A 26,605-nucleotide genomic window follows, 5' to 3' on the forward strand; every position below is an offset into this window, starting at 1 on the left:
AGATAACAGAACCAAATTGTGGTTTCAATATAAAACAGGGATAGACTGCAAACAAATAGTGAAACTAAAGACTGCGTCAATAGCCGTGTGCCACATCGACAGAAAAGATAAGAGAAAAGGATAAATCATTTGACACCTACCACACAGCCAGTGGCAGCAGCGAGAAAACCTGTAGTATCTTTCCACCTCCTCCAGAGAGATGCGTACATGACCCCCACCCTCCTCTACCGGCCACAAACACACATCCAACGAGCCCTCCATCTCTTCTTCCTTCATGTCTTCATTCTGATCATCAATCTCATCTCTTTTCTCTGCTTCAGGCTCTTCATTCTCCGTTGACCCTGAATCAGCCTCCGTCTCACCTTCCTCTGAAGTTTGACTTCCTCCATCTCCTCCTTTTTGATCAAAGTTTTTTAACACAACACCTCTGTGTCCTGTAGTTCCACTCCAGTCCGTCTCCTCTATTTCAGAGTGATCTGCTGAGCCTGCACTTACAGCAAAACTCCCATCCACTTTAAAGCCAATCCCAGAGTCTTCCTCGACATCCTCTTCCATCAAGAAGCCTGCATCTTCTCTCTTCTCTCCCCCCATCCTGATGTCCAAGTCTACGTCTTGCTCACTCTCCTGCGACACTTCCATGCAGCTTTGCAAAAAAAGATGTCACTACGTCCCTCTCATTCTGACTCCACCTGTCACCAGACTGCAGATCTGTCCTCCCGCTCTACAGGCTGCAGGACGTCACTCAGTAACAGTGTGGACTTCCTACTGCAACCTCAGGTTACCTTCCTTGTAGACAAAAGCGACAGTGTAGCACTCAACCCCACCTTCCTTGTTCACCCAGCGACCCTTTCCCCTCCCCTAAAAAAAGACAATTACCTGACCCCTCCTGTTTGAATAGCAATGTTTCCAACCTGCGAATGAATGACTTAGTCTGACCTAAAAACAAGGGATCCAGCTTTGACAATAAGAGAGAAGCAGGAAGAAGTAAAGCATGCTTGGTTCTGTAATGTTGTGTCACAGTGGTCAAACTGCAGTCCTCTGCCCAGCGCTCATTTACCTAGGCCAACAAAACTCTCTCTCCTCGTCTGCCTTATCTCAGGAGATGTGGACCACAAGTACAAAGCCTCCATTCTGACCAGCCCATTCAAACACTGCCTGCGTCCCTATTTAACCATTCACAGCCTGTATCCATTCACAGCCCCTATTCTTGTTTACAAAAGAGCCCATTCTTACAACTTTACTGAAAGACTTAATTCTGAGGAGAGCTCTCAAAGAACGACACTGTCTCTTCACAGAATGTGGCAATTTGAACTCAATTTCAATGAGTTATGTAAAATATATATTTCAGTCAAAACAGGCTAATAGACACCATTCTGCCTCATACTTCTCCATGATCTACAATTACAAGTTAAGTGTGGTGAAATGTTATGGACAGAGATGTTGATTGTGTGTACATGTATATCTGGCTGCATGTGTGTGTGCTTGGGTATCAAGGCTTTAATTTGCGTGTGTGTTGGTGGGGGTTGTGATTAACACACTTTGTACGCAAGGACAAGCACGAGGTTATCAGTGTCATAAACCTTGAGAGATAAACACAAGAGCCATTAGGGTTTGAACTGCGCAGTGCAAAGTGAACAAGAGGGTCGAACAAAGAGACAGATCGCTGATCAACTCGCAGTCTGAGCCTCATTTAGACACACTGATTCATTGTGTTGTCACATTAAGCCAGGGGGATTGCCAAGACTGAAAGCAACTAGTGTATCAAATGTACTTTTACTCTAACTTATTGACTCGTAACTATGCGAGTATTCAGTCAGTGCGAAAGAAAAATATGTTTAACATAACAAAAAAAAACAATGATTTAACTCTCAGCCAGATGATTGCCATATTATAGTTTGATTGATTATGTCCGCCCAGTTAAAAGGGTGGAATCCAGTTTTTAAAGCCTTTTATTGATCCAATAGGAGCTGCTGGGATCTAAGTTAAAGGGGACATATCATGCTATATTTGAACAATATATTGTAGGACCATACCTATATAAAAGTATATAAATATGTTTTTTTTTTCAAAATACCAAACAGATCCTGCATTTTAGCCATGCCTCATTTCGCTCTATTTGCTCTTTCCAGCCCTGTTTTTGCAGGGGCTGATTCTGTGAGCTGCAGCTGCAGTGGATCGCTGGAGCTTTTAGATTAACATTAACAGGCTTATTGTAGTTCTGAGTGCTGCAATGCCTTGTGGCCTGTAGAGTAGCACCATCCTCTTGATGGAGCATATGTGTGGGCTGGACCAGGAAAGGAGTGAGCAGAGGGTCGAGTTGTCGATTCTTGTTCTGTGACTATCTAGTTGCGCACGCTACTAAAGAGACGCGCTACCATGGAAACCAAACAATGGTGTAGCTGTAATAAAGTCTGAGTGGAAACAGTCGTGTGTAAATCTGATTTTGTCAGAAATCGGGAGAAATATGACCCCGGGAGGAAATCGGGAGATTCCCGCGAAAATCGGGAGGGTTGGCAAGTATGTGAGTCATTATTCATTTGTTTTAAAGCTCAATAAATAACAAAGAAGACCTCTGACCGGCACTTTTCTAATTTTGTCTGGAAGATTTAAACTTTAACGGACATGTTGACCGGCGAAAATGCTAATCGAACTGAAACTCTGCCACACGGTCCCCTCGTTCCTTGGAAGAGGCGGAGAGGTGGGTGTTTGTCATCTGCTGGTGGACTACCGGAGAGAATTACAGCAGCAGGAGCAAACGCTTGCCTCGGGGAGAAAAAGAGCCACAGCGGGCCTGGCATATGTAATACAGCGTCTCCAACGCTTTCGAGCGGCAATGGCCGGCCGTGGCCCAACCTCTCATTCCCCTGATAGGTGGAGAGTTGGCCACTAAGCGGAGCACCACTTCTGTGACGTAGTAAATAATTCAAATCTGGATCAGTCTGTATCAGATCCGTTGCAGCCCCGTTTTTAGAGATTTGGGTATGGAGGAAAATAGAGAGGGTTGTGTTTTCTGACACTTGGTGAGTTCCCTGGAACACCGGGGACACATATTCATGTATAAAAGACGTACAAAAGTGCATTTTGCATGATAGGTCCCCTTTAATATCTAAAAATGGATCCCCTGGTCCTAGTTTATTTTTGTTTATATAGCCCCTAAAAGCGAGTTTGTCACTCTGTAGAACTTACAACACTCTCTACCTTTGTATCGTTAATTAAACGTAACCCACTATTGCAACAGAGAGAAGTCCAACTGTCTAAACAAAGCAAAATGACCACAAATTGGTACAATTGCATTTAAAACAAACACTTGAATGACTGAAATGTTTTTCGAGACATCCTAGGTTATTTCGAAAACATCATTTGGGCTTCTTCTAAAATCACTTCTCACTAAAGAATCAGCTGCACTTAGAATAACTTGCAGATCAATATCATTGTGTGCCTAACCTACAATGCAAGCAAACACACAAAACATATTCTGAAAATACTTATTACATTAAAAAAAGATTCCTTCTCTTACAGATTTTCTTACGGTATCACTATCAGTTCAAGGTAGCCTCAGCCTGCAAAAACTAAAAACGCTTAGCACAAAAACATAGTTCCTCTTAAATGAATTCTCCTCATGGCTAATGACTTTAACAGAGCTGGGAGACATGGACACGGAGCCTGAAACCAAGCAGCCAGAGGTACAGACGAGCAAAGCAGATAAGAAAAGTACACATATGTTCATATCTGCAGACACACACACAAATAATCCATAATGCCAGGCACAGCTATAGATCTGAACATGTAGCGACCTTCATCCAGGGGACAAAACAAACATGCATGTACAACCCCACTGGGAGACAAATATAGGAGGCTTTCACATACATTGTGTCAGCAAGCTATAGGAAAATAGCTTACACAGACAGATACAAGGTCAGATTTTCATGCACTTACAAAAATACACATGCAGTCTACCCACACCGAGAGCCACAAGAAATACCATCCATACATCTCCCGACTCACGTGGCTTAAGAGGGACCATCGGCATCCCGCTATCCCATTGAGGAGCACTCATCCTGGCCTTCCTCACCATGCTTTTCCCCCTTGAGTGTTAGTAAAATCTTGCAAATGTCCTTTTTTATGCAGTGGAAAAAAACCAAGGTCTCAAAGTGGCAACGATCGGGCTGACAGGAAGCCAACTTAGCAGCTGTAATCAGCAGTTCCCACTCCTTTGCACCAGCTCGTGCGCTTGGAAGCTGCTGTGTGTTGCAATTTCGGCATTTTCCGAAGAATCCGTAGCTGCTACGGAAATAAATATAACCGCAGCTGCAGAGATTTGTATGTTGGAAACTGAAGTGGCAGTTTAAGCTGCTCAGTCACGCACTCTCTCACACAGACACACACAGACACAAACTGCACAAAGACACAGAATCAGGCCAGTGGGGAACAAGGGAAGCCCACAGGAAACACTGTGTGAGGCTCTGGGCGTGATGCCCTGCAGAACTCCAGAGCTTAACTAAGGAATACATTTCACACAAACACACACATATAGGCATTAAGTCTTCTGAACATTATGAAGTTGCACCCAGAAACACACTCTTCCTCTCTCGATCTTACCATCCCAGTCTCTCCAGGAGTTCCTGCGGCTGGCAGGGTTGAAAGGGAAAGGAGATCCGACTCCAGAGATGTCCAGGTTCTGGATCAGATGACTGAGGCGGTTTGCGATCCGGTACGATGCCTCACCCCCCTCCCTCAGAAACTCATGCAGAGACATGAGAGCCGGCCGCTGGTCTCACACACTCAAACAAACTCTGTCATCCAGAGAGACTCCTCGCTGCACCTGCAAAGCTCCGCTGCACACTCTAATAGACTCCAAATCGCAGCCTCTAAGTGCAGGCATGGGAAGAACCTTCTTTTGTTGTAACGTGCCGGGTCACACAGAATCACGCCGAGATGTTCTCACTTGCATCCTGTGAGGAGATGTCAGCATTAGCTACACACAAGGTGTCTCTGCTGCAGTGCCACATTGGGGACTCGAGAAAAAGAAAAAAGAAACTCAGAGAGAAAGAGCTGAGTCACTGTCTGCACAACCTCTAAAACAAACACTGTAGGTGAGAATGGGCCCAGCTCTGCTCAAACACACACTCTGATGCATACCCTGTCGCAAGTGCATCTATTGACGGCTCAGAGTAGTATAGGATTCCAAGGAAGGATATGAAGGTAGGAGGGGAGGATGGTGGGGGTGTGGGGGGGGGGGGGGGCTGGAGCAGAGGGCAGCCGGTGAAGCACAAATCCCCTTCTGCTGCTCAGGCTAATTATATTCCCCTACTCCTTAACTAATCTGCCTTTTCCCTCCCTCTTCCTATCTCCATGGATTCTTTCATGCATTAATTCCCAGGAAAACGTTAAAAAACTTCCAACACTTAAACTTAGTGGTGGACATAAACAGCTCAGGGTGTGTCAGAGACGGAGGTGGAGGAGCAAACATGGAGAGTGGAAGAGTTTGCTGGTAGGCTTTTAAATGTGTGTTTGTTTGGATGCGTCTGTGTGGTCAAAGCTGGCGAGCAAAAGGCTGCTTGCAGTTTATTTGCTTAGAATAGAGATGAGAGGAGTGGACTCTCACACATACTGATGAGGAGACTGCAGGGGGACGAGACACACACACCATCAGCCTTCTACCCTTAACCCTTCATCTCACTGTGTCCCCCCCTCTCTACTGTGGCCCTGTTAATCAGGTCTGATCCCTCGTTTGTGGAATCACCTATCTCCTGTGTCTGTGTGTTATTAGTGTACCAGCCTAGGAAGACACAAATATATGCAAGTGCACAAAAGTGTATTAGTTTTGCATGTACTACCATTAACAATATGAACAAAACTGCTGAAATCCACAAAGACCATGACTAAGAATGTACAGCTGAGTCAGTAGTGATGCTGTGAGGCTGTTCACACAGTGACAAATAATAAACTGATGTATACCAGTTGTAATATTTACTATCATAGCATTTTGTTAGCATGCAGACATTTGTAAATGAATAAAGCTAAGGCTGATAAAGGCAATATTATGTACCTATTTGGTCAGTGTTTGCCCTCATATTGACAAAATGCTGTTTTCTGTGAAATTGTGTGTTGTGCAAATGTAAATTATAATGTTATTTCTGGTATTGTGACATCCATAAGCTATATGTATATACAGTGGGGGAAAAAAGTATTTAGTCAGCCACCAATTGTGCAAGTTCTCCCACTTAAAAAGATGAGAGGCCTGTAATTTGCATCCGAGGTATACCTCAACTATGAGACAAAACGAGAAAAAAAAAAAATCCAGACAATCTCATTGTCTGATTTTTAAAGAATTTATTTGCAAATTATGGTGGAAAATAAGTATTTGGTCACCTACAAACAAACAAGATTTCTGGCTCTCACAGACCTGTAACTTCTTCTTTAAGAGCCTCCTCTGTCCTCAACTTGTTAACTGTATTAATGGCACCTGTTTGAACTCGTTATCAGTATAAAAGACACCTGTCCACAACCTCAAACAGTCAGACTCCAAACTCCACTATGGCCAAGACCAAAGAGCTGTCAAAGGACACCAGAAACAAAATTGTAGACCTGCACCAGGCTGGGAAGACTGAATCTGCAATAGGTAAGCAGCTTGGTGTGAAGAAATCAACTGTGGGAGCAATTATTAGAAAATGGAAGACATACAAGACCACTGATAATCTCCCTCAATCTGGGGCTCCACGCAAGATCTCACCCCGTGGGGTCAAAATGATCACAAGAACGGTGAGCAAAAATCCCAGAACCACGCGGGGGGACCTAGTCAATGACCTGCAGAGAGCTGGGACCAAAGTAACAAAGGCTACCATCAGTAACACACTACGCCGCCAGGGACTCAAATCCTGCAGTGCCAGACGTGTCCCCCTGCTTAAGCCAGTACATGTCCAGGCCCGTCTGAAGTTTTCTAGAGAGCATTTAGATGATCCAGAAGAGGATTGGGAGAATGTCATATGGTCAGATGAAACCAAAATAGAACTTTTTGGTAAAAACTCAACTAGACGTGTTTGGAGGAGAAAGAACACCATACCTGCTGTGAAACATGGGGGTGGAAACATCATGCTTTGGGGCTGTTTTTCTGCAAAGGGACCAGGACGACTGATCCGTGTAAAGGAAAGAATGAATGGGGCCATGTATCGTGAGATTTTGAGTGACAACCTCCTTCCATCAGCAAGGGCATTGAAGATGAAACGTGGCTGGGTCTTTCAGCATGACAATGATCCCAAACACACCGCCCGGGCAACGAAGGAGTGGCTTCGTAAGAAGCATTTCAAGGTCCTGGAGTGGCCTAGTCAGTCTCCAGATCTCAACCCCATAGAGAATCTTTGGAGGGAGTTGAAAGTCCGTGTTACCCAGCGACAGCCCCAAAACATCACTGCTCTAGAGGAGATCTGCATGGAGGAATGGGCCAAAATAGCAGCAACAGTGTGTGAAAACCTTGTGAAGACTTACAGAAAACTTTTGACCTCTGTCATTGCCAACAAAGGGTATATAACAAAGTATTGAGATGAACTTTTCTTATTGACCAAATACTTATTTTCCACCATCATTTGCAAATAAATTCTTTAAAAATCAGACAATGTGATTTTCTGGATTTTTTTTTTTTTTTTTTCTCATTCTGTTTCTCATAGTTGAGGTATACCTAGGATGAAAATTACAGGCCTCTCATCTTTTTAAGTGGGAGAACTTGCACAATTGATGGCTGACTAAATACTTTTTTGCCCCACTGTATATAAGCTGTATGGTCCACTATATAAGAAGTTCAAGTTTTCCTCTCCGTCGTTAGTTTCCCTTGTGTGTCTAATTTCCTGATTGTTTTCACCTGTCACCCCTTGTGTGTCTCCTGTGCTCATCAGTGTCAGCCTCGCCCCTGATTGTTCCCACCTGTGTTTTAAATTCCCCTGTCTCCCAGTGTTCAGTGTCAGTTCGTCTTGTCTCTTGCCACAGTCAGGTCTACAGTATGCTCTCTGTGCTCTTAATACGTTTTTGTTCCTCACTACGTGAGCGATTTCATTTTGTTCTTATTTTTTTGTCATCTCAACCTGAGATTCAATCGTGACTTTTTTTTGTTCATCTTGCCTGTTTTTGGAAAAATAAAGTATCTAACCAATACTTTACCTCTGTCTCCCGGGTCGTGCAATTGGGTCCTACATCCTAAGTGCTGAGTTCTTAACAGAACACATACTAACCATACGCAGCATATAAAAAAAACATACAAACTACAACACATAATACGCTAGGTCACTATTACTGACTGATAAATAAATTAGCCGTTGCTGGCATCAGTTAAACACATTCCTTCTGGAAAAGCTGAGACCTGTGACTGCCTGAACTGGATGTGTCTGTTTAAATCAACTGGAAGTAGGTCAAATGCCCAGTTAGAGTCGGGGAGAGGAGAAACTGCCCGTGAGAAGGGCTGCAAGTACAATAAGTTAATAATAAATAGATACATGTCACTGATTAATCTGCAATCTAAATTAAAATAATTTGTTCTCATTCCAGAGCTTTGCTTGTATCATATTTTTTAGCCACGCATACACTGTTTCTTACGGCTGGCAATGTTGGTCATGTGGTTCACTTTTATGGATCAAGCTGAAATATCTCAGAAACTATTAGATCGATTAACATGAACTTTTGTATGGATATGTTGTTCCCAGAAGATGAAGCATACTGGTTGGCGATCCCCTGTCTTTTCCTGTAGTGCCACTAGCAGGTCAATTTTCACTTTTCAAGGGAAACTTTCTAAAACCACAGGGACCAGGACATTATTGTGTTTAGACATTTTCCTTCGCACCACTGGGAGGTTTTATTGAATTACATGTGGTACACATTTTTATAATCCCCTTAGGATATATTGGAACCATTTTGGAGTCCCTTGACTTGTCATCTTATCAGGATAAAATCGTTTTCTCCAATACTAATGTTTAATCCTTAAAACATGTTAAAAATGTAATTCCCATGAACCTCAGCTGTACTCCTTTAGTGATAATTAGCCAATGTTAGCATGCTAAGATGTTAAAATTAGACGGTGAAGATTGTAAATATCACATGTGCTAGTTATTTATTTATTTCTCATTATGTGAAATAAGGAAATGCACATTATTTTTGACTGAGCAAAGATAAGATTGGCTTCACAGTTCTGCTCACTCACTGCTGACAGATGTACAATATTCACCAAAAAAGAGGATACAGTCAGCTACAGTGTGGGATAGAAATAGATCTTGCCGATTTTATATCAGTTTGAGGATATTGCATGTAGAGTTATGTTTATAGCACATCACTGCCAGTCTGAAACCAGGAGCTAAAGATCTTTTCACAAAGTATTCACTGGAGAAAATAAAAGGGTTTTCTGTTTCCTGCAGTTTACAACACAACACATATTTTTCAGCTCAGGATAAGCAGTTTGTCATATTAGTCAAAGCTAAATGATGTTCATCCTCAGTTAACTTTGTTTCCCTGAATCTCTCTTTTCCTCACTCTCCCTTCCTCTTTGCTGTCTACTATGATTAAGTCTCTACTCTGAGCCGATCGCTGCTCTCGTCCTCCTGTCGCAGCACATTCTACTCACATTTCCTCACAAACGCATAGCTGCCACTGATTGCAATGTCTGAAAATATAAATTATAATGCCAGGCACTTCATTCCTGTACATGTAAAGTGAAAAATATGAACTTTTTAAATCATGTTTGTGGTAAAGAGATTCAGCTAAGAATTATCATTCATTATCATTCATCATGCTGTATTTCTTTCAGTTTTATTCCTCTAGCCATAACCTTCTCCACCCACTCACTGCAGCCATACTTTCACTATCTCTGGTGAAGAAGGAGAGGCAACTGGAGTCCACTTTGCTGAATTTATGATTGCAGCATGAGCCTCGCCATCATCGACATAAAAAATATATGCATAAGTAAAATGGACAGTCGTTGACAGTATAAGCCTATTAAAGACCTTTTTCCTCTTCTCTCTCTCCGTACAGTTGCTACAAATACAGAAAATAAGTAATGAGATGCAAACTACAATGTCACATGGCAATACATGAGCAGCTGGGTGTTCTCTAAATGCAACCACCATCACTGATATCCAATGAAACAAGGTCAAGGTGTGTGTGTGTGTGTGTGTGTGTGTGTGTGTGTGTGTGTGTGTGTGTGTGTGTATGCATGCTTGTTAAAAGTAGTTGTGTGCAGGCAGTGAGTGGATTAAAGGAGAATTCTATAAATGGATCAAAGGAGAAGGGAAGCAAACACCAGCGATATGACTCCTATCACTCAATTACTAATCTAAGTGGCATTAGTTTGGTAAAGGAGAAAAATCTGTTAAATCACGAGGCTGCAGGAGAAACGTCAGGACATCATATCTGGAAATGGGTTCTAGTGTCAGGGTCAGAAAAAGCTTTCTTCTTACATGACTGCATAATGCATTTTTACTGCAGTCAGATATAAAAAAAAGCCTAAAATGTTTTCCTGAAGCTACTTTGACCGCTCAGAGAGAATATGAAAGGACAGGAACACACACACACATGAGCTTTGCAAAAAACACAATAGCAAGGCCCTGACAGCAACATTTAAGAGGTGATGTGACAACCTGGAGTGGCGTGTACATGTTAAGTAACAGTCAAAGGTTACAGTAGGGAAAGGACGATATGTGAAAGGTCACAGTGTCCCATTTCTAGCCTTAATCTCTCTCCATCAAACAATACTGAAACTGATGGGTGGAGTACTGAGGAAGAGTATCCATGAGGCCCATGAGGGAGAGTATCACAACACAAATCATCCTGTCTGTGTGTTGGTACATCTGGCTGTCATCCTCAGATTACACATCAGATTCAATGCAATCAAGCATTTTGAATCTGGCAGCATTACAAATAATTTGTGTTATTATTACATCATTTATATTATACAACTCAATATCACATTTTCCTTGCAGACATAAACTGTTCAATCATAACATGCGACAAACACACAGCTTACAGGCCAAACGCCTCCCTAGCTTGAGGCAGACACAGCATGAACAGCAGCAGACACAAAATGTTTTGCTAATTGACACGATGATCCAGCATTTTCCTTTACAAACCCATGTTTCACCCTTTTTTGGCCTAAAATCAATCAAAAAAAGAGATACAATGTCATCTCTTATTGTAGCTGAATCCAGATTATGATTTCAGCTGTATCTATGCTTGATATCAATGTCTGCAATCAAGAATAAATGACGAGGTACTATAGTTGGTGTTGAGTGTGTTGTCACCCACCTATGCTCCGAGTGACAGTCCTCAGTCTCTCCAGCAGCTCCCCAACGGCCATCTCTTCTGTCTTCATCCACAGGATCATCCTCCAAAGGGACAGCGGTAACCCAGCTGCCCAGCCAATGGAGACATTTGTAGGAAAAAGAGACAGCTTGCCTGCTTTTTTCACTGAGTGGTGAAGAGGAGAGCGGATGATGCTGAAGAGGAAGGGAGAGGGGAGACTGTTGCGATGGCAAGCCCAGCCGAGCAGAAGGGAAGAGGGGGATGCTGCAGGGTAATCTAGCCTGGGATTTAACTGCCTGGTTGTCTTTTGCAACACACGGATGCTGGAGGAGAGAGATGTGCGAGAGAGGGGGTGTGTGCAGCTCAGAGGTGCTGGGATGCTTGTGAGAAAAGGATGCTTTCGAGGATGCATCAGGGGCAGATGAGGGGATGATGCTGAAGCTGCTGTCACAGCCCTGGCTGCAGTGACGAGTCCTCAGCAGAGGGATGCAGAGCTCAGGACGCCAGTGATGGAGATGGGGAGGAGGTGGCGCAGGGGGCAGCCTCATTCGCACATGCATGCCTCAGCGTCAGCACATATGATGGTGCGAACCTGTACAGACCTGGTAGACACAGAGGGGGAGGGGAAGTGAAGGTTATCGATGCAGTTTCACACACATAGCTGATCCAATAGCGACACTCAGTGTGGAGACAAGGCATCACAGCTGTGTGGATGGAACATGCGCTTCTGTAGAGATATAAAGTGCTGCTAGTCATGTACAATTGCTGGTGCTGCGTTGCCACCATGTGACAACACTTGGTCATTACAGTTGGGTAACTTCCCAAAAGGCCATATACAGTACATGATGCATTTTTACTAAACTACAATGACTGTTTATTTTTCAATGAATGAAGGTTCAAGCTCTTTTGGGTATCACTTTTAAGGTTTACATTGCATTATTAACTACATTACACCACTTTACACAGACTAACACATTCTGGCGTATGTGTCAACCTAAAAGGGCACTGTTAAGGATATAAGGTATAAAAGTACCAGATGTTATATAGTTTCTAAGCTATTTGCCTGAACAAATGACACTTGTAAATGAAACTTGATAAGATTGTATTGTTTACAAAACACATTTATTGTATTATTGCAGGTTATCTATATGTAGATTATTGGTTTTTGGTTTGTTATTATCATAGCATTTATAAAAAATATCAGAATCAGTGCCAACACAACACAGCTCAACAGACAATCCACATAATTAGCCTAACCAAATGCAATTTCCATGGGAATATATGAAAATATAATCTGTATAAAAACAAATCAGCACTGTCTGTTGCTGTAACTGTTCCAGTCAGCACTCAGTCCGAACGCTAGTATTTAAAAATATTTGTAATTAATGTTTTTGCCAAAAATTCACAGCACACAACAAACTCTCACACCTACACAACACCTACACAACACAGACACACAAAGAGAGTAAAGCAGCCTTTTCAACAAAGATGCAACCCCCATCAAATCTGAATTTTAATAGAAAGCTATCAAATGGTGAGGAGAGTCACTAAAGTGTACGAAAAAAAGTGTGTTTGAATAGCATCACATACTCCACTTCTGGCATTATTGCTAGCTTATTAAAACGTTGTTATATAACAAGAAATGTAAATGAAATGTCATCGAAGGAAGTGTATTAATTAACTATGAGTTAGTTAGCATTAGCCAGATCTCGCAGGCTAAGCAATTGACCGTTTGCCAATATGGCGAACGGAATGTAACCAAATAACACAACCATAAAATGTTACCAAACATTGCGTCAGCTACATCAAAATATTATTTTCTCACCCAGTAAATGTGTAACCTGAAAGATTTCTCCCTTTTTCTGGAGGGAGCTGGTGTAAAGGTAAGTGGACATTTGTGTTGACATTGTTGTCAAGCCTTTGTCTAAAAGGCAACATTCTAGAAACTCTCATTACCGACATGTTGGAAACCGGAAGTCTGAAGAGAGGGGACTGCTGTTGTGCACACATCTTGCATAATGTTACACTTGTATTCATCTCTTTATAAATACATTTGTTCATATATATTCGTGAGAACAATGGTTTCCCGAATTGACCATTCTATCCTATTGACTTTCATTTTGAAATGTTAACTTTTAGTTCCGGTATACCTGTCTGCTTTGCTTACGTTACATTTTAAGAAACACATATTTGTACTGCATTCCAAATAGAACATATTTTTAACATTTAACAACAACTAAAAAATGAATAATATGGTAATGATAAATCATAAGGTCCCTTGTGCATTCATAATTAAATAAAAATGCATAACTGTGCGAGTCTGTTCTTTCTAAAAAATCACTTATGTGAAGATATTATCCAGTTACAGGAAATTCCCAATGACCAACTTATTGTGAGATATTTGTTGTGATCCATGATAAAATCCTATCTCATCCCATCTGTTGTGTCTGAAAGAATACAGAATTTAACAATAATTAGACCTATATAGAACATTAACAAGGAGGAGAAGTGTTTTCAATCTTTCTTTATTACAAGCATAATGACAATACAGTGCTTTGCCTTCGTTTGCTACAGACAGGCTGGCAAAAAGTGAACAGGTGAACTTTTAAAATCTTTATCCAAAAAAAAAAGTAAATTCTCAAAACCTGTTTAGTAATACAAACAGTGCTGTACTGAAGGTATGCTATGAGGCGTGCTGCTCAGAGCACACAAGTCGACATTTCAGACATTTTCCAAGCTCAGGAGTGACGAGATGAGCACCTGCTGTCCTGCTGATGGACTTAGAAAAAGCAGTTTGACATTCTGATCAGCAGTAAAAGGCTGGTGCGATAAAACCCATTTGAGACAGAGGCTACAGACAGTCCGTTCCTAGTCAAGTTATTTGGTCACTTTTTTTTCTCACCCACTACATTCTTCTTAGAAAAATAACTTGTGAGGAAGAGTGAACACTTATAAACCCCAGTCCACGGATAATAGACCTTTTCTTTTTAGGGAGAAACTGATCTGTTGTAGAAAGTGCAGTGTGTAGACCTATAAGTAAATCTCTACTGAATCATATAACGTATATGTTGCTCTAATTTTGGTTACAAACTTGAACACACATTCTAACAGAGTTCAAATATAGTCTTCTCTCTGGGATACAAAAGTAACAAAAGAAATATTCACAATGGACAAAACAAAAATGACAAGTAGAAGAGAAAAACTGAGCTGTGGAGGACTCAGATAAACTGTGTTTAAAGAATGACTCCAAAGAATTCCCCATTAAATAAAAATAAAGTAATATAGACCTTATACAGTAGCTATAGTGGTACGATTGGTATGTGTGACATGTAGAAAACGTCTGAAACAGTATGGCAACAGCACAGTGAGGTGGGACACTGCATAACAAGCACCAAGGCCCTTCTAATAATCTACTGAGGTCAGGACGTTGAGCCCCTCCAAGTTCAAACACTTGTAGAGGCTTGTGGGCTTTAAATGAAAACTGAGACAAATCCAGACCTCCAATCAAACTGATATATTATCTGTGCCCCAGTAAAAAAATACTGAACAATTGTTTTTTAAATCTATACATGTTGGCAGATGGTGATGTGTATGAAAATAAACTGTATAAACATACAAAAATGCTTCGTAATCTGACATTCAAGACTTCCCGAGTCCGTCACTTGCTGTGCAACACGACAGATATGCTTTGGACAAAGAGGACTTTAGAGGATGTTAGAAATGCAGAAAAGGGGTTCATCCATTATGAGCTACAATCGTCAGCTGGAGGACATGATGGATAAATCAGTTCGACATTCTAGTGATTTGATTGTGACATCGCCGATTCAAGTCTCCCTCCTACTCACAACAGTCTAATATAACACCCAATCTCACTATAATAATATATCAAAAGTTGTTTTTTAAGTTACATCCATACATCAACAGTAACCGCCATCAATAATTTTAGAATACAGACAAAAAACTCATGGATAATGCAACACAGAGATAAAAGCCTTATAAGGTGACAGCATGACATTAGCATTCTTACAGTACATTTTTCTTAACAAATAGCATGGCAGCAAACACACAAGCACAATGCAACATAGAGGAATAGACACCCATAAATAAAGTATTGGGCTGCTGTTGTTACCCTTAACGGCCACATGAGGGCAGGAGTGGGTACAGTGTGCTCTTTCTTGGGAGAAAGAAAAGAATGTTGAGATGTGGTTTATGATGAATGTTGTTTGGGACGAAGGAAGATAAAGGAAAAACAGAGAAGAAGAAGAAGAGCAGGTCAGCATGCAGCAGGGAGACCTGACATGCTAAACTGGTAGATAAGAAAGTGGACACAATTGTGAGAGAAAAAGAAAAACAATAACGGACACACTGTACCAGACAAGTATGCCCTCTAAATCCCACTCACAAAACAAACTAGAAATATAGTCCACAAAAAATGTATGAATTAAGGCAGGACGGCGAGAATACTGCACATCCCTCTTCAGATTTCCCCAGTTTCTCTCCCTTTAGCTGATGTGTGTGTGTGTGTGTGTGTTTTTTTAAAACCTTTCTCCTTTGGCTCCTAGCCTGCTGCTGTGTGGCTACCTGTAAGGCAAAGGTGTGTCACGTACAAACATACGGTAACAGGCAAATATCATGCATACACTCGCGCACATGCACACTCACGCACACCTAAAGGGCTGAGCTTAACGGCTGCCCCTAACTTGGCCAGACTACTGTACATATGTTTTTTAAACAAACATTCACAAAGAAGCAAAAAGGACACAAAAGTGGAGGAACAGGCAAGAACTGAAAATAAGAACGAGGAATATAAAAAGGCCTGTTGACATGTTAAAACAGTTCCTTAGTGCATGAAACAATGCACCTCTGTACAAGTTCCCCTTTTGCTCTTAGACTTTTTCAAGTAAGATTTTGGGTAGGAACTTTGATACGACTTGGGGATGACACTGAATAAAAAAATAGTTAACAAAGTATGAAGATGAGGCGTCAGGGCTGTAATATATAAAGGGTTGTTCACTCAGGTGTAGCCCAGAAAATGCACATGGTGAACTCAGCATGGAGGTTGACGTGTGTGTGAACATGTTTATGTTTCGCTCGATAAATCCTCGCTCCTTGAGACACAGACCATGGTCGCGCATCCTGCTACGTTGCATCCCATCAGATCCACACGCACACAGTTACAGAGCCTGGTTCACACGGAGGTCTCCGGCCCTGGAGCATAGTAGGCGAATCCCGCCCCTGATAGACGGAGCATGTAGGGGCTGAGAGGGCGCAGGTCTGCCCCTCCACCCTCTGTCAAGTGCACCAGTAGTTTCTGGGGAAGGGAATCAGACCTGCGCAGCGACAGCACCTCTGCAGCGGCCAGGTGGAGGCGGGATGAGTCTGTGCTCGCGCCTTTGCAGGACCGACGAGAGGACAGTGGAGTCGACTCGGCCACGACAGCCACCGACAGCTTCTCATGATCCTGCAGAGAGATAGAAGACAAGTTAGTACAAGGTCATTCAAAACACATGAATAATTGGAAAAGGAAATCAAAAGAAAGAATTGCTTCATGCAGATTATATCAGAGAAAATATGAGTAACAACAGATGTGAGACGGCTCAATGCCTTCTATCTAACAGCAGGCTTACATTTAGAAATGTTTTATTCATCCAGATACAACTTCATTACTTTAATTATTGTTTTAACTGTAGACAGATGTCAAGGTATCTTTTAATAACTTGTTTTGTCACTCCAGATGATATGTAGTTTAAGACTGAAATCTTCTTAAGTAAGAGGCTGAAAACTGCCTTTTTTTCTCAAACATAATTATTTAAATAAACTATCCATTATCAAAATAGTAGGCAATTATTTTTGTGTGCTCAATTAATCAATAAGTAGACTAATTGTTGCAGCTTAATATCCAGATGCTTAGTTAAAAAGTATTAATGACTCCCTGTTAGGGACTCTTGAAACACATTAACTGAACAAACAGTAAAAAAAAAGAAACGTATTCAGTGTAAAAACTGGACATCATTTACTGATCCATGATGAGAAACCTTCTGAAACTGTTCATTATGATTGGCAGTTTTGTTAGATTAAACATGCATATGAAATCAACTAAATTCAAACTTGCTATTCCATCTTTCGACACGAGATGTCATCAGTTTTCCTGACACAAGAAAATACTTGTCAGATACAAGCTGCTTGGGCAACCTTAATTAGGTTAATAGTAATGACTTAAACATCACCTCAGTAACTACCTATCTGTTTGAACCTCTAAAACCTGACAGTCACCTGGAACATCACAACTAAACCTCCTCTGAACCTTCAGTATGAGCTTTAGCTTACTTTCTCATCACTGAAGCTACAGTCCAGGACCAAAGAGCAGTCACACCAGTCTCACACTTGTTGCGGTCCACACATGACAGGTGGCAATGGGTCTTTAAGTAGCCTGGGACTAATAAAGGATCAAGCCAGGATCAAATTCTCATTTGGCTGCTACCCAGATCAAGTTAATTCCCATCCCACATGCAGTGATCAGCACAGCACACTTTGCATCCAGCGCTGCAGAGAGAATTGGAGATTGTCATTCCTGAAAGTAGGTTTGACGGAGAGAAAATAATTCTCATGTTGATGCAGTTATGCAGAAAGCCCCCCCCCCCCAACAGCCACAGTCGTACAGCAGGCCCCATGCAGAGCAGAGCAGCAGGAAGCATCACGGGAGCAGCATTAACACCCGGCTCCCTCTGTGTGCTGTTACCATGGTGACCCTAGCCCACCTAAAGGGGTGTACTGTAGGGTTTGCTGAGAGGGGTGCTGTGGCTGCGTGACATCATGGAGTCATAGGTCCTAGCAGCTTTAACTCCACTGTCTCCCTTACTGGTCCTATCAGGGCGCAGTGGGCTCCTCTCATCACTCCCCCCTCCACCAGCACAGACCTCCAGGGCCCCTGCTGTCCTAACCTTCTGTGGGTGACGTTAAAGCAGCGTTAATTTCATGACTAACATTTTCCATGACTAAGACGAGACAGCCACAATATCAAACTACTATATTGAAACATACTCTTGAAGAAAACAGACTTAAAAAGGTACATAAAACTATTAAAGTGACCACAATCATTCTTTTGTTGACCAGCAATACAATATCATAGACTGGAAATCATTCATACCAGGACTAAAGCAGCAGCACACAATGAGCAAAGTCAGTAGGACTCAAGTTTGAGTTCAAAGTAACAAGTGCTCAGGAGAAAGAAACCAGGTACTTTCGATTGGATGGATTGACTGAAATGTTCAATATAATCTGATTCCTCCAAAAAGACTAAATCCTCATTAGTTTTCATGTACTTAAACTGTATGAAAATAAGAGGGTTAGGTTGCTTAAATATTAATTTAAAGGACAGTGTTTATCAGATTATCATCCACACAGCTAGAGAAAAATATTGGTGTTGCTTTTAGTATGATATTATCGATATGTTGCGGTTGGTTAGCTTAAACCGATAAACTGAAGCTACATTTACATCAGAGATGTGTCAGTGTATCCACACTAAATGTCAATCGACATTGATCAACAACAACACTTAAAATGAAAACCTGTGAAATGATGTCAGCAGATCCAACAGTAAGTCTAACTCACTCTGTTTCTGACTAAGAAATCTTAATAATCTTAATGTCAAAATAATAACACAAAAACACAATAAGGTACCAATAAGAAAGACACAATAACATGGCAGGAAATCTAAATATCTTAAACACAAAATATAACACAAAAAGCTAACTTTATAATAATGTAAAATGTAACTTCATAAAGGTCAGGAGACATTCTAACCTTACAAACCAAACCCTCTGTATTTGATCAGCGCTAGGAGTTAGTGTCCTATTAAGCAGGTGTTGAGACAGTGATTCGTGGTTTAAACTGGGACATGCCAGCATGCATACAGAGGGCTTAAAAGAGAGTCACCTCCTCTTCCTGCTCCTCTCTCGTCTCTCTGGGCCAATCAGAAACTCATTCTGCTGGAGGACTGAGAAAGCATGAAGATGGTGGACGGCTCCACAGTAAGGCACGGGCGAGAGGACTGCAGGGTGAGTGCAGAGGCACAGGCACACAGGAGCAGTGGGGGAAACAAGAGAGGAAACGTAATGAAGGGGGGAGGAAAAAGAAGCAAGGTGAGGCAGGTGAGTGAAAGGGAGAGGGAGAGGGGAGGATGCAGGATGGTGTGATTTGTGGTCCATCAGGTTGCAGTGAGAAGGGGAGAAAAGAGAAAAAGCACAGCAGGGAGAAATCTGTCAGACCTTTCATTCATTTCTCCATGAAGCTTTCTTCACAGGAAGGTGAGGCTAAGCCATGGGGAACAGGAAGTCATTCTAAATCACGCTGTTGCTCGAAGCTATTAGGGATCCTAATGGTCTTTCTGGATGGTTAATTGAGTGTGAAAGATTTGCAGCTTACTCATACGGTCTCCTAAAGTCCAAATATTATGCATCAGCTAGCATAGGAGATTATTCTACCTACTGTAATTACGCTAAAAGGCACACTTTCCTAAAAATGTATTAATTGGTTAATGATTTTAGCAAAGCAGAAAAGTCTCTAAAGGGAAGCCTAACATGGGAACAATTGAAAGCTTCCCTTTCACTATGGTGTTGGTGCAAAGATCTTACCTGTGCGCGTTCGATGGCTGTGGGACACAAGGCCCTGCAGAGGACTTTCTTTATGACATCTGGCAGCAGGCTGACCGTGATGAGCAGGATGATGCTGAGCCAGGCCGGGCCGCTGGACAGCATCTGCATGAACACGTAGTACATCCTCTGGTAGTTCAGGAAGGGCCTGCGCAGCAACCGGAAGGACACAAAAGGGTTTCAGAAATGTCCTAATTACAATTAAGATGATGTATGCTTGGGGAAAAAAAACGAAGATTGTTATACCAAATGATTCCTCCCCACAGAAGAGAGAAAATAACGTAGAAAAGTAGCGACCCCCAGACGACAAAGTGATTGATCCAGGTCCAGTGGTGTGTGTCCAAGGCAAGCTGAAACAAACAGAATACACACATAATAAACACTCCACACGTCAATGGAGTCAATAACTCTGCCTACGGGATTTACTGACGTGCAAACTGCAGTCCATCATTGACGTAACATGCTAGTTAACATGTGTGCCGCAAGCTTTTCCTCGCATACGATGACACACATACTGTATGTACTGTAATGGTGAGGGATTATGCAATTGAATGGAGTTTCTCGTTCCATAAACATGTATTTCCTAGAAACCCACCTTGAGCGTTACGGTGAACACCAGCACAGTAAAGACCAGAGTCCCGAAGGTCCAGTTCCCAAACATCTGCGAGGGAAAAGAGGAAGAAGCTGGTTAGCGGCCACATCGATACCACATCCCAATCACCCTGCATTCATGGATTAGTGAAGCTCCTATATTTTCTATTTACAGTGCACATATGAGCACAAACCAGTGAGAGGTGATGTTTTAGAAAGGGTACTCTTTTAAAGGTGTGGTAGGTAAGTTTGAGAAACCGGCTCGAGATACACTTTTTGTTATATTCTATGGAATGCTCTTAACATCCCGATAGCAATGAATATCTGAAGTGCTTTGACAAAAAATCCATAAAGAAATTAAAATAAATGTCACCCGTGGAAGCCGTAGTACTGTAAAAAGCACGACCAATGATCTGAGCCGGCCCGGCTAAAGTAACTGGATGGCCTACCTGCCTGTCAGCCTTCCATCTGTGCACAAACTTATCTCGTGCCCTCATTGGTCATGTGCGCGTTCATGTGTGTTGGAGGAGGGGCTCTGCAAGGAAGTGGTAGATTTTTTCCGGCTGTGTATTTTCAAATTCTAGCGCACTCGAGCCGGTTTCTCCAAAAATTACCTACCCTACCTTTAAGCTTCTGTGCCAAAAATACTGAGAGTATTTTCACTTCACGTCTTTGCATCTAAATCTACCTGCTGAAATCCTAGAAAAGGTTTAAGCAGACATCCGGAGCGAGCAGATGGGTTGAGCGTTGAGAGGGAGGAAATGAAAGGCGGGAGAGAGAGATCAAGACGGAGAAAGCTGGGAATTTATGTAATAACCAAAGCTGTTTGTTGGTACCTATATTCGCTAGAAAACTCCTTCATTCATTAATCCATTTCTAAGAAATTCAGTTTTTTAAGCTGCTTTATTAGTTTGTTTGTCAGCCGTAGACACAAATAGTACCGAATGAAAAGTGCAGCCAAGCCCTGGATGATTGAGCATTGATTTAAATAAACCCCAAATCACAAATACATGGACATACAAACAAACACAGAGCAACAAACACATACTAGCATTACTCTATTTGCTATCATAAGGAAACACAAGGAAAACGTGGGGGAGCATCTAAGGCTTCTACTATGTCAGTGGAGGTTGTTAAGATCAGGTACTGTGGCTTTACAGAGATTAGGGGAATAATGGAGCACTAGAAAACTACACATTCAAATGAAAGTGCGTGGATGACGCGAAGTGAGAAGGGATGAAATTGGATGAAACGGTCCAACTGAAAGCTTAAACAGTACGACAGGAACTCAAAACGCGTGAAAGACAGAGAGAGCTGACAGGGAGGGAGACAGGCTTACCATCTGTGTGTTGGTGGTCATAAGCTGAGGAGGAAGAAGAACAGGTAGAAGAAGTAGAGTAAAGAGAAGAAGCAAAATAAAGAGAGAGGAAGCAGAGAGAAGGAGGGGGGGGAAGAAAAGAGAATCAACTTAAAAAACAGGACCAAAGGCAATCGAAAAACAGTTGACATGATACAAATTAACAATACAGAGACAGATGCTATTGCGTAGTCGATATGAATGGAGATCCAATGTTGCTGACCTACAGATGGGCCTGGGACAGAAACCTTACTGTTACACATCCACAATTAGGGCTGCTCGATTATGGCAAAAATCACAATCTCGATTATTTGGGTCAATAATTGATATCACAATTATTAAAAACGATTATCCATTTACTTTGAAAACATCCATTTATTGAAAAAAAAATGTGCAGTAAGTTTTTAAAAGTTGATTATCCTGAACTTTAAGTATAATTCAATTGAAAAACCAATAAAAAAAAAAATGTTTAAAAAAAAAAATTATAATAAAAATAAATAAATAAATAAATTAAAAAAATCATTTTATTTTGATTATGTTGTCTTCATAATCGTTGCAAGCCAACATCGTAATTGCGATTAAAATACGATTAATCGAGCAGCCCTATCCACAATAAACAAAAAACATGAGTCATCTTGCAACACTTAACTCCTCTGTCATGACAATCCAATGGAGATGGATGAAGCACTGACTTTGTGTCCATTATTCTCTTTTAATTTCCCTGGAACACCCCACAAAGTGCCAACATAACTCATGACTGTGTTTTCTCCTCGTTTCCATTACATGATATATCTCACGTCCTCTGTTGACATGGAGAGGGAGGCTCACCTGGCCGTTGCTGGTAAAGGTGGTGTTGTCAAACAGGAAGTAGGCACCAAAGAAGAAGATAACAGCGTCAAACAGACCCAGGCACGTCCAGTAGAGGAAGACGGGCCATCGGAGGAGCGAGTTCTTCGCTATGTCCCTAAAGAAAACACAGGCAGGAAAAAGAACGGATGAGCAAATGCAAAAAAAACTCAGAAAAGTTACAGAAAAAGAATACATAGTGGGTTGTTTTATGCCGACCTGTACAAGGAGGGGTCCCTCTTTAGCGTGTCCATGGTGACGTGTTGCTCCACCAGGCTGTAGAGGAGGATTGGGAGCGAGGTGAAGCTGATGTTGTACAACGTCAAATACGCCGTGTCGTACAGAGGCTGCGGAGGAGGAAGACCAAATAATCATTAAAATAAATACAGGAATACAGGCGGTATCAGACATCTGGAACTAAAGGAGGGTTTCAGAATACGCTTTTTTTAATTGTTGAGATTTAAATCGATCTATCAGATCCTCTTATCAATGCCATTCTACATTGATTCCTGATACCTTTTATAAATGTTTTGGGACCATTTACTTTTGGTCTCTGGTTGGTCTTAGGGGCTTTGTACTGTAGGTTGTAAGTGTCACTGTATGATACTGTAAATGCACTCAAATCTACACAATGTCTTATTAAACATAACTTTTTAAATACTAACTTTTTGGTTTCTAGGCCCGAATGCTCACATTTTAGAAAGCTTATTAGGGCACACATGTCTCGATTATGTCGGTTTGGTGAATAAACTGAACTGAGCTGATGAGAATGGAGTTTGTGGACCGTAAAATCAAAAGAAAGAAGGGGAAAATATTCAGTAAAGCTGTCAGGGAACTGCAGAGTAGGGTGATAATTCTCTGTAGGTTTTTCAACAAGCGACACTAATTATTGCAGCTTTAAAAGTTCACATTTAAAAAGCATTAATTTCTGTGTGAAACTAGTTTAAATCATGACACTGAGTGTAGCCCTAACTAAAGTACTTACCTGCTGGGAGAACCCGCAGAAGAACTGGTAGAGGAACTGAGGGAAGATGAAGCATACATTCTGGAAAGATTTAAGAAGAGGGAAAAACAACAACACACAGAGAGAGTGATAAGCTTGTGACAAGTACACGTGAGGAGATTTAAAGAATCTAAAAATGCTAGTATCTACACATTTCTGTTTCTGCAGAGATTGTGTGCTATAAGCTGACTGAGTGGGCTGCAGAGAGCCGGCCTGCCAAAGAAAAAATGAATCAGTTGGCAGGGCGCTGCTCGCTGTGAAGCCGCCGCCCACACGATCATCACAGCCGTGGATCCAGGAGAGAACGTCACACCGGGGATTCATGAATCCAGTAATCTGTCAGAGTAGCTGCAAAATCTGGCTCTTTGTAACTCAGTGTCTCACTGGGAATTACGATAAAGTGATTAAAGTGTGAGAGCCGGTGTGGAGCGCGTACCTTGTAGAAGAAGTACTGAACGAGCTCTGCAATCCGGATGTAGTAGTAGTGGCCGTGAACAAGGAGCATCTTCTTCAGGTGTTTGAACTTCGGGATGGCGTAGTCACTGTTCCTCGCCGCCTGTCGGCCTTCTTTACCCATGATGCCTTGAGGAAAGAAGGAGGGTGGTTACATAAAAAACAACATAGAAGATGAGCAGGAATCTAACTTAGGCATGAGAAGGTGGTTTTCTAAAAATAGAGAAGAGATGCCAACTAACCGCCCAAAACTATAATACAGGCCAAAATGAACAAATATTTGATTGTTTTCAGTACACAAGCAGAACATCCAACCATATATCTATTGTATACATGTTTTATTAACTGAATTATGTTAAGTATGTTTTACTAATTATAATTATTAAAGTTTTACTGTTCCAATTAAATTAGTAAAAACAAATATTTAAAGGTGACCTATCATGCAAAATGCACTTTTGTACGTCTTTTATACATGAATATGTGTCCCCGGTGTTCCAGGGAACTCACCAAGTGTCAGAAAACACAACCCTCTCTATTTTCCTCCATACCCAAATCTCTTAAAAAGGGGCCGCAATGGATCTGATACAGACTGATCCAGATTTGAACACTTCTATGACGTCACAGAAGTGGCGCTACGGCTATTGGGCCAACTCCACCAATCAGGAGGAGACAGCCACGGACATTGCCGTTTGAAAGCGCTGGAGACGCTGTAGTACATATGGCAGGCCTGTAGATGGTGCTGTTCTCACAGAATCAGCCCATGCAAAGACAGTGTTAAACTGAGCAAAATGAGGAATGGCTAAAATGCATGATCTGTTTGGTATTTTGAAAAATAAAAAGTATAAATATGCCTTATATAGGTATGGTCCCACACTATATTATTAAAATATAGCATGATAGGTCCACTTTAATGAGAAATGACGCATGTTTGTGTGTGTGTAAAAAAACATAAATAGATCCATACATCTTTATTAAATGTGCTTTACTCTCAGATATCAATATCAGTCTTGCTCTCTAATAGAAGCAGCACTCCTTAGGACAGTGTTAAAATGAGCTCACCGATGCCCACATGTGCTTCCAGGATCATGCTGACATCATTGGCACCATCTCCAACAGCGAGGGTTATGGGATGCTCCTTGGAAGCTTTAATTAGCTTCACAATCTGCGGAGAAGACTTCAGTCATTACCACTGTTTTTCATTTAGGTGATATATGGGGCGAAGCCTGCGAGCTAGTTCAGGCAGTCAACTCGAGCACTTATGCTGCATTCATGCACAACGCCCCTTGCCACTCTGCAACCAACCAAACAGAGTCTCCTTAATATGCCGCTCTATTTAACCTGCCAGATCTCTCTCCATGCATTGCTTGCTGCTGCTATTGCCGCCACTACCTCTACGTCGCTGCTGCTTGCCTGCCCCACCACCACCCCAGCTTCCACCCCAGCTTTCACCTGTAGGCTTGGGGGTTAGTTATTCGATCATCACTCATCGTGCTATGTATATCTATGGAGTGATGATGCCCGAGCCTAGTCGCCAAACGTAACTATATGCTGCTTCTAATAAACATGTTAAAGAAACACGTGAGTTGTCTGACTGAATTGTATACTTTACATTACATTTCATTTAGCGGACGCTTTTATCCAAAGCAACTTACAATGACGAATTACAGGGACATTCTCCCTGGAGTAACTAAGGGCTAAGTGCCTTACTCAAGGGCACACTAGTGGTGGTGTTCCTGGCGGGATTTGAACTCACAACCTTCCGATATTCAGCCCACCTCACTATCCATTAGACCACCACTATCCTGAAGTGCAGCGCTCTCACCTGGGCTTTCTGCAGCGGCGCCATGCGGCAGCAGAGCACGGCGCTACAGTTGCGAGAGATCTCCAGAAAGATCTCTCTGTAGTTTCCACAGCCGGCGCCCTCCTGGTTCGCCTTCAGGATTGCAGACAGCGTGGCCCCGTCGATGATCAGACCGAAGTCCAGGCAGTCCATTGACAACCTGGGAGAGAATATCACAGGCTGATCAACAGGGAGCTTTTTCACACAACACATCATAGATCCATCTGCAGATATTCTCCTATTTTGTCCAGGTGTCAAAGGAAATATAATTTGTGATTATGTGATAAGTGTATGCACATCATTACAGTTCAAATTGATATAAACACTGATATGATTTGGTATTACCGTAGATCAAACATGTTCATTCATTTCTTACGGTTGTGGCGAGAAAGTTGGATGTTTCCAGTTTCTTAAATGTTTTTTTCTGTTGTTTTTTGTAAATTGAATACCTTTGGGTTTAAGACTGTTGTTTGGATAAACCCAAGTCATTTAAGCATTGTCAAAGCCTTACATTTGTGATGGATATGTTTTACAACATTCCAATGTTTTTAAATGTTCAAAAACAGCTCTGTAGATATATAAACATGCTT

General features: G+C 41.7%; 2 protein-coding genes across 15 annotated transcripts in view; both read right to left on the reverse strand.

The window, feature by feature from the left end:
• The window catches only part of mcf2lb (mcf.2 cell line derived transforming sequence-like b), a 51,093-nt gene extending 39,221 nt beyond the window's left edge, over nucleotides 1–11,872 (reverse strand). For 4 of the 10 annotated variants that reach the window (XM_079665508.1, XM_079665507.1, XM_079665505.1 and 1 more), the window contains exon 1: nucleotides 11,278–11,871. In XM_079665508.1, coding sequence (XP_079521634.1) covers nucleotides 11,278–11,686 — 409 coding nt within the window. In that variant the 5' untranslated portion in view covers nucleotides 11,687–11,871. Of the gene's footprint in view, nucleotides 1–4,005; nucleotides 4,392–4,599; nucleotides 5,117–11,277 lie in introns of those variants that run through there. The other 6 variants (XM_079665509.1, XM_079665506.1, XM_079665503.1 and 3 more) reach the window with 4 other exon arrangements.
• A 1,917-nt stretch (nucleotides 11,873–13,789) lies between these two features.
• LOC307028088 (phospholipid-transporting ATPase IH-like) overlaps nucleotides 13,790–26,605 on the reverse strand; it is a 42,081-nt gene continuing 29,265 nt past the window's right edge. Inside the window, exons 20-32 of one of the 5 annotated variants that reach the window (XR_013804830.1) lie at nucleotides 25,998–26,175; nucleotides 25,235–25,337; nucleotides 24,159–24,304; nucleotides 23,705–23,764; nucleotides 22,939–23,066; nucleotides 22,702–22,837; nucleotides 21,856–21,879; nucleotides 20,521–20,586; nucleotides 20,172–20,275; nucleotides 19,908–20,073; nucleotides 19,210–19,324; nucleotides 18,014–18,218; nucleotides 16,601–16,735 (exon numbers count right to left, since the gene is read on the reverse strand). Coding sequence is in view for 4 of the 5 variants with exons in the window: in XM_079662849.1 (XP_079518975.1) it covers nucleotides 16,463–16,735; nucleotides 19,908–20,073; nucleotides 20,172–20,275; nucleotides 20,521–20,586; nucleotides 21,856–21,879; nucleotides 22,702–22,837; nucleotides 22,939–23,066; nucleotides 23,705–23,764; nucleotides 24,159–24,304; nucleotides 25,235–25,337; nucleotides 25,998–26,175 (1,384 nt within the window). In the remaining variant the exon portion in view is untranslated. Of the gene's footprint in view, nucleotides 16,736–18,013; nucleotides 18,219–19,209; nucleotides 19,325–19,907; nucleotides 20,074–20,171; nucleotides 20,276–20,520; nucleotides 20,587–21,855; nucleotides 21,880–22,701; nucleotides 22,838–22,938; nucleotides 23,067–23,704; nucleotides 23,765–24,158; nucleotides 24,305–25,234; nucleotides 25,338–25,997; nucleotides 26,176–26,605 lie in introns of all 5 variants that reach the window. The other 4 variants (XM_079662851.1, XM_079662849.1, XM_079662852.1 and 1 more) reach the window with 4 other exon arrangements.

Source organism: Notothenia rossii (assembly GCF_949606895.1).
Source record: "Notothenia rossii genome assembly, chromosome: 2".
NCBI lineage: Eukaryota > Metazoa > Chordata > Actinopteri > Perciformes > Nototheniidae > Notothenia > Notothenia rossii.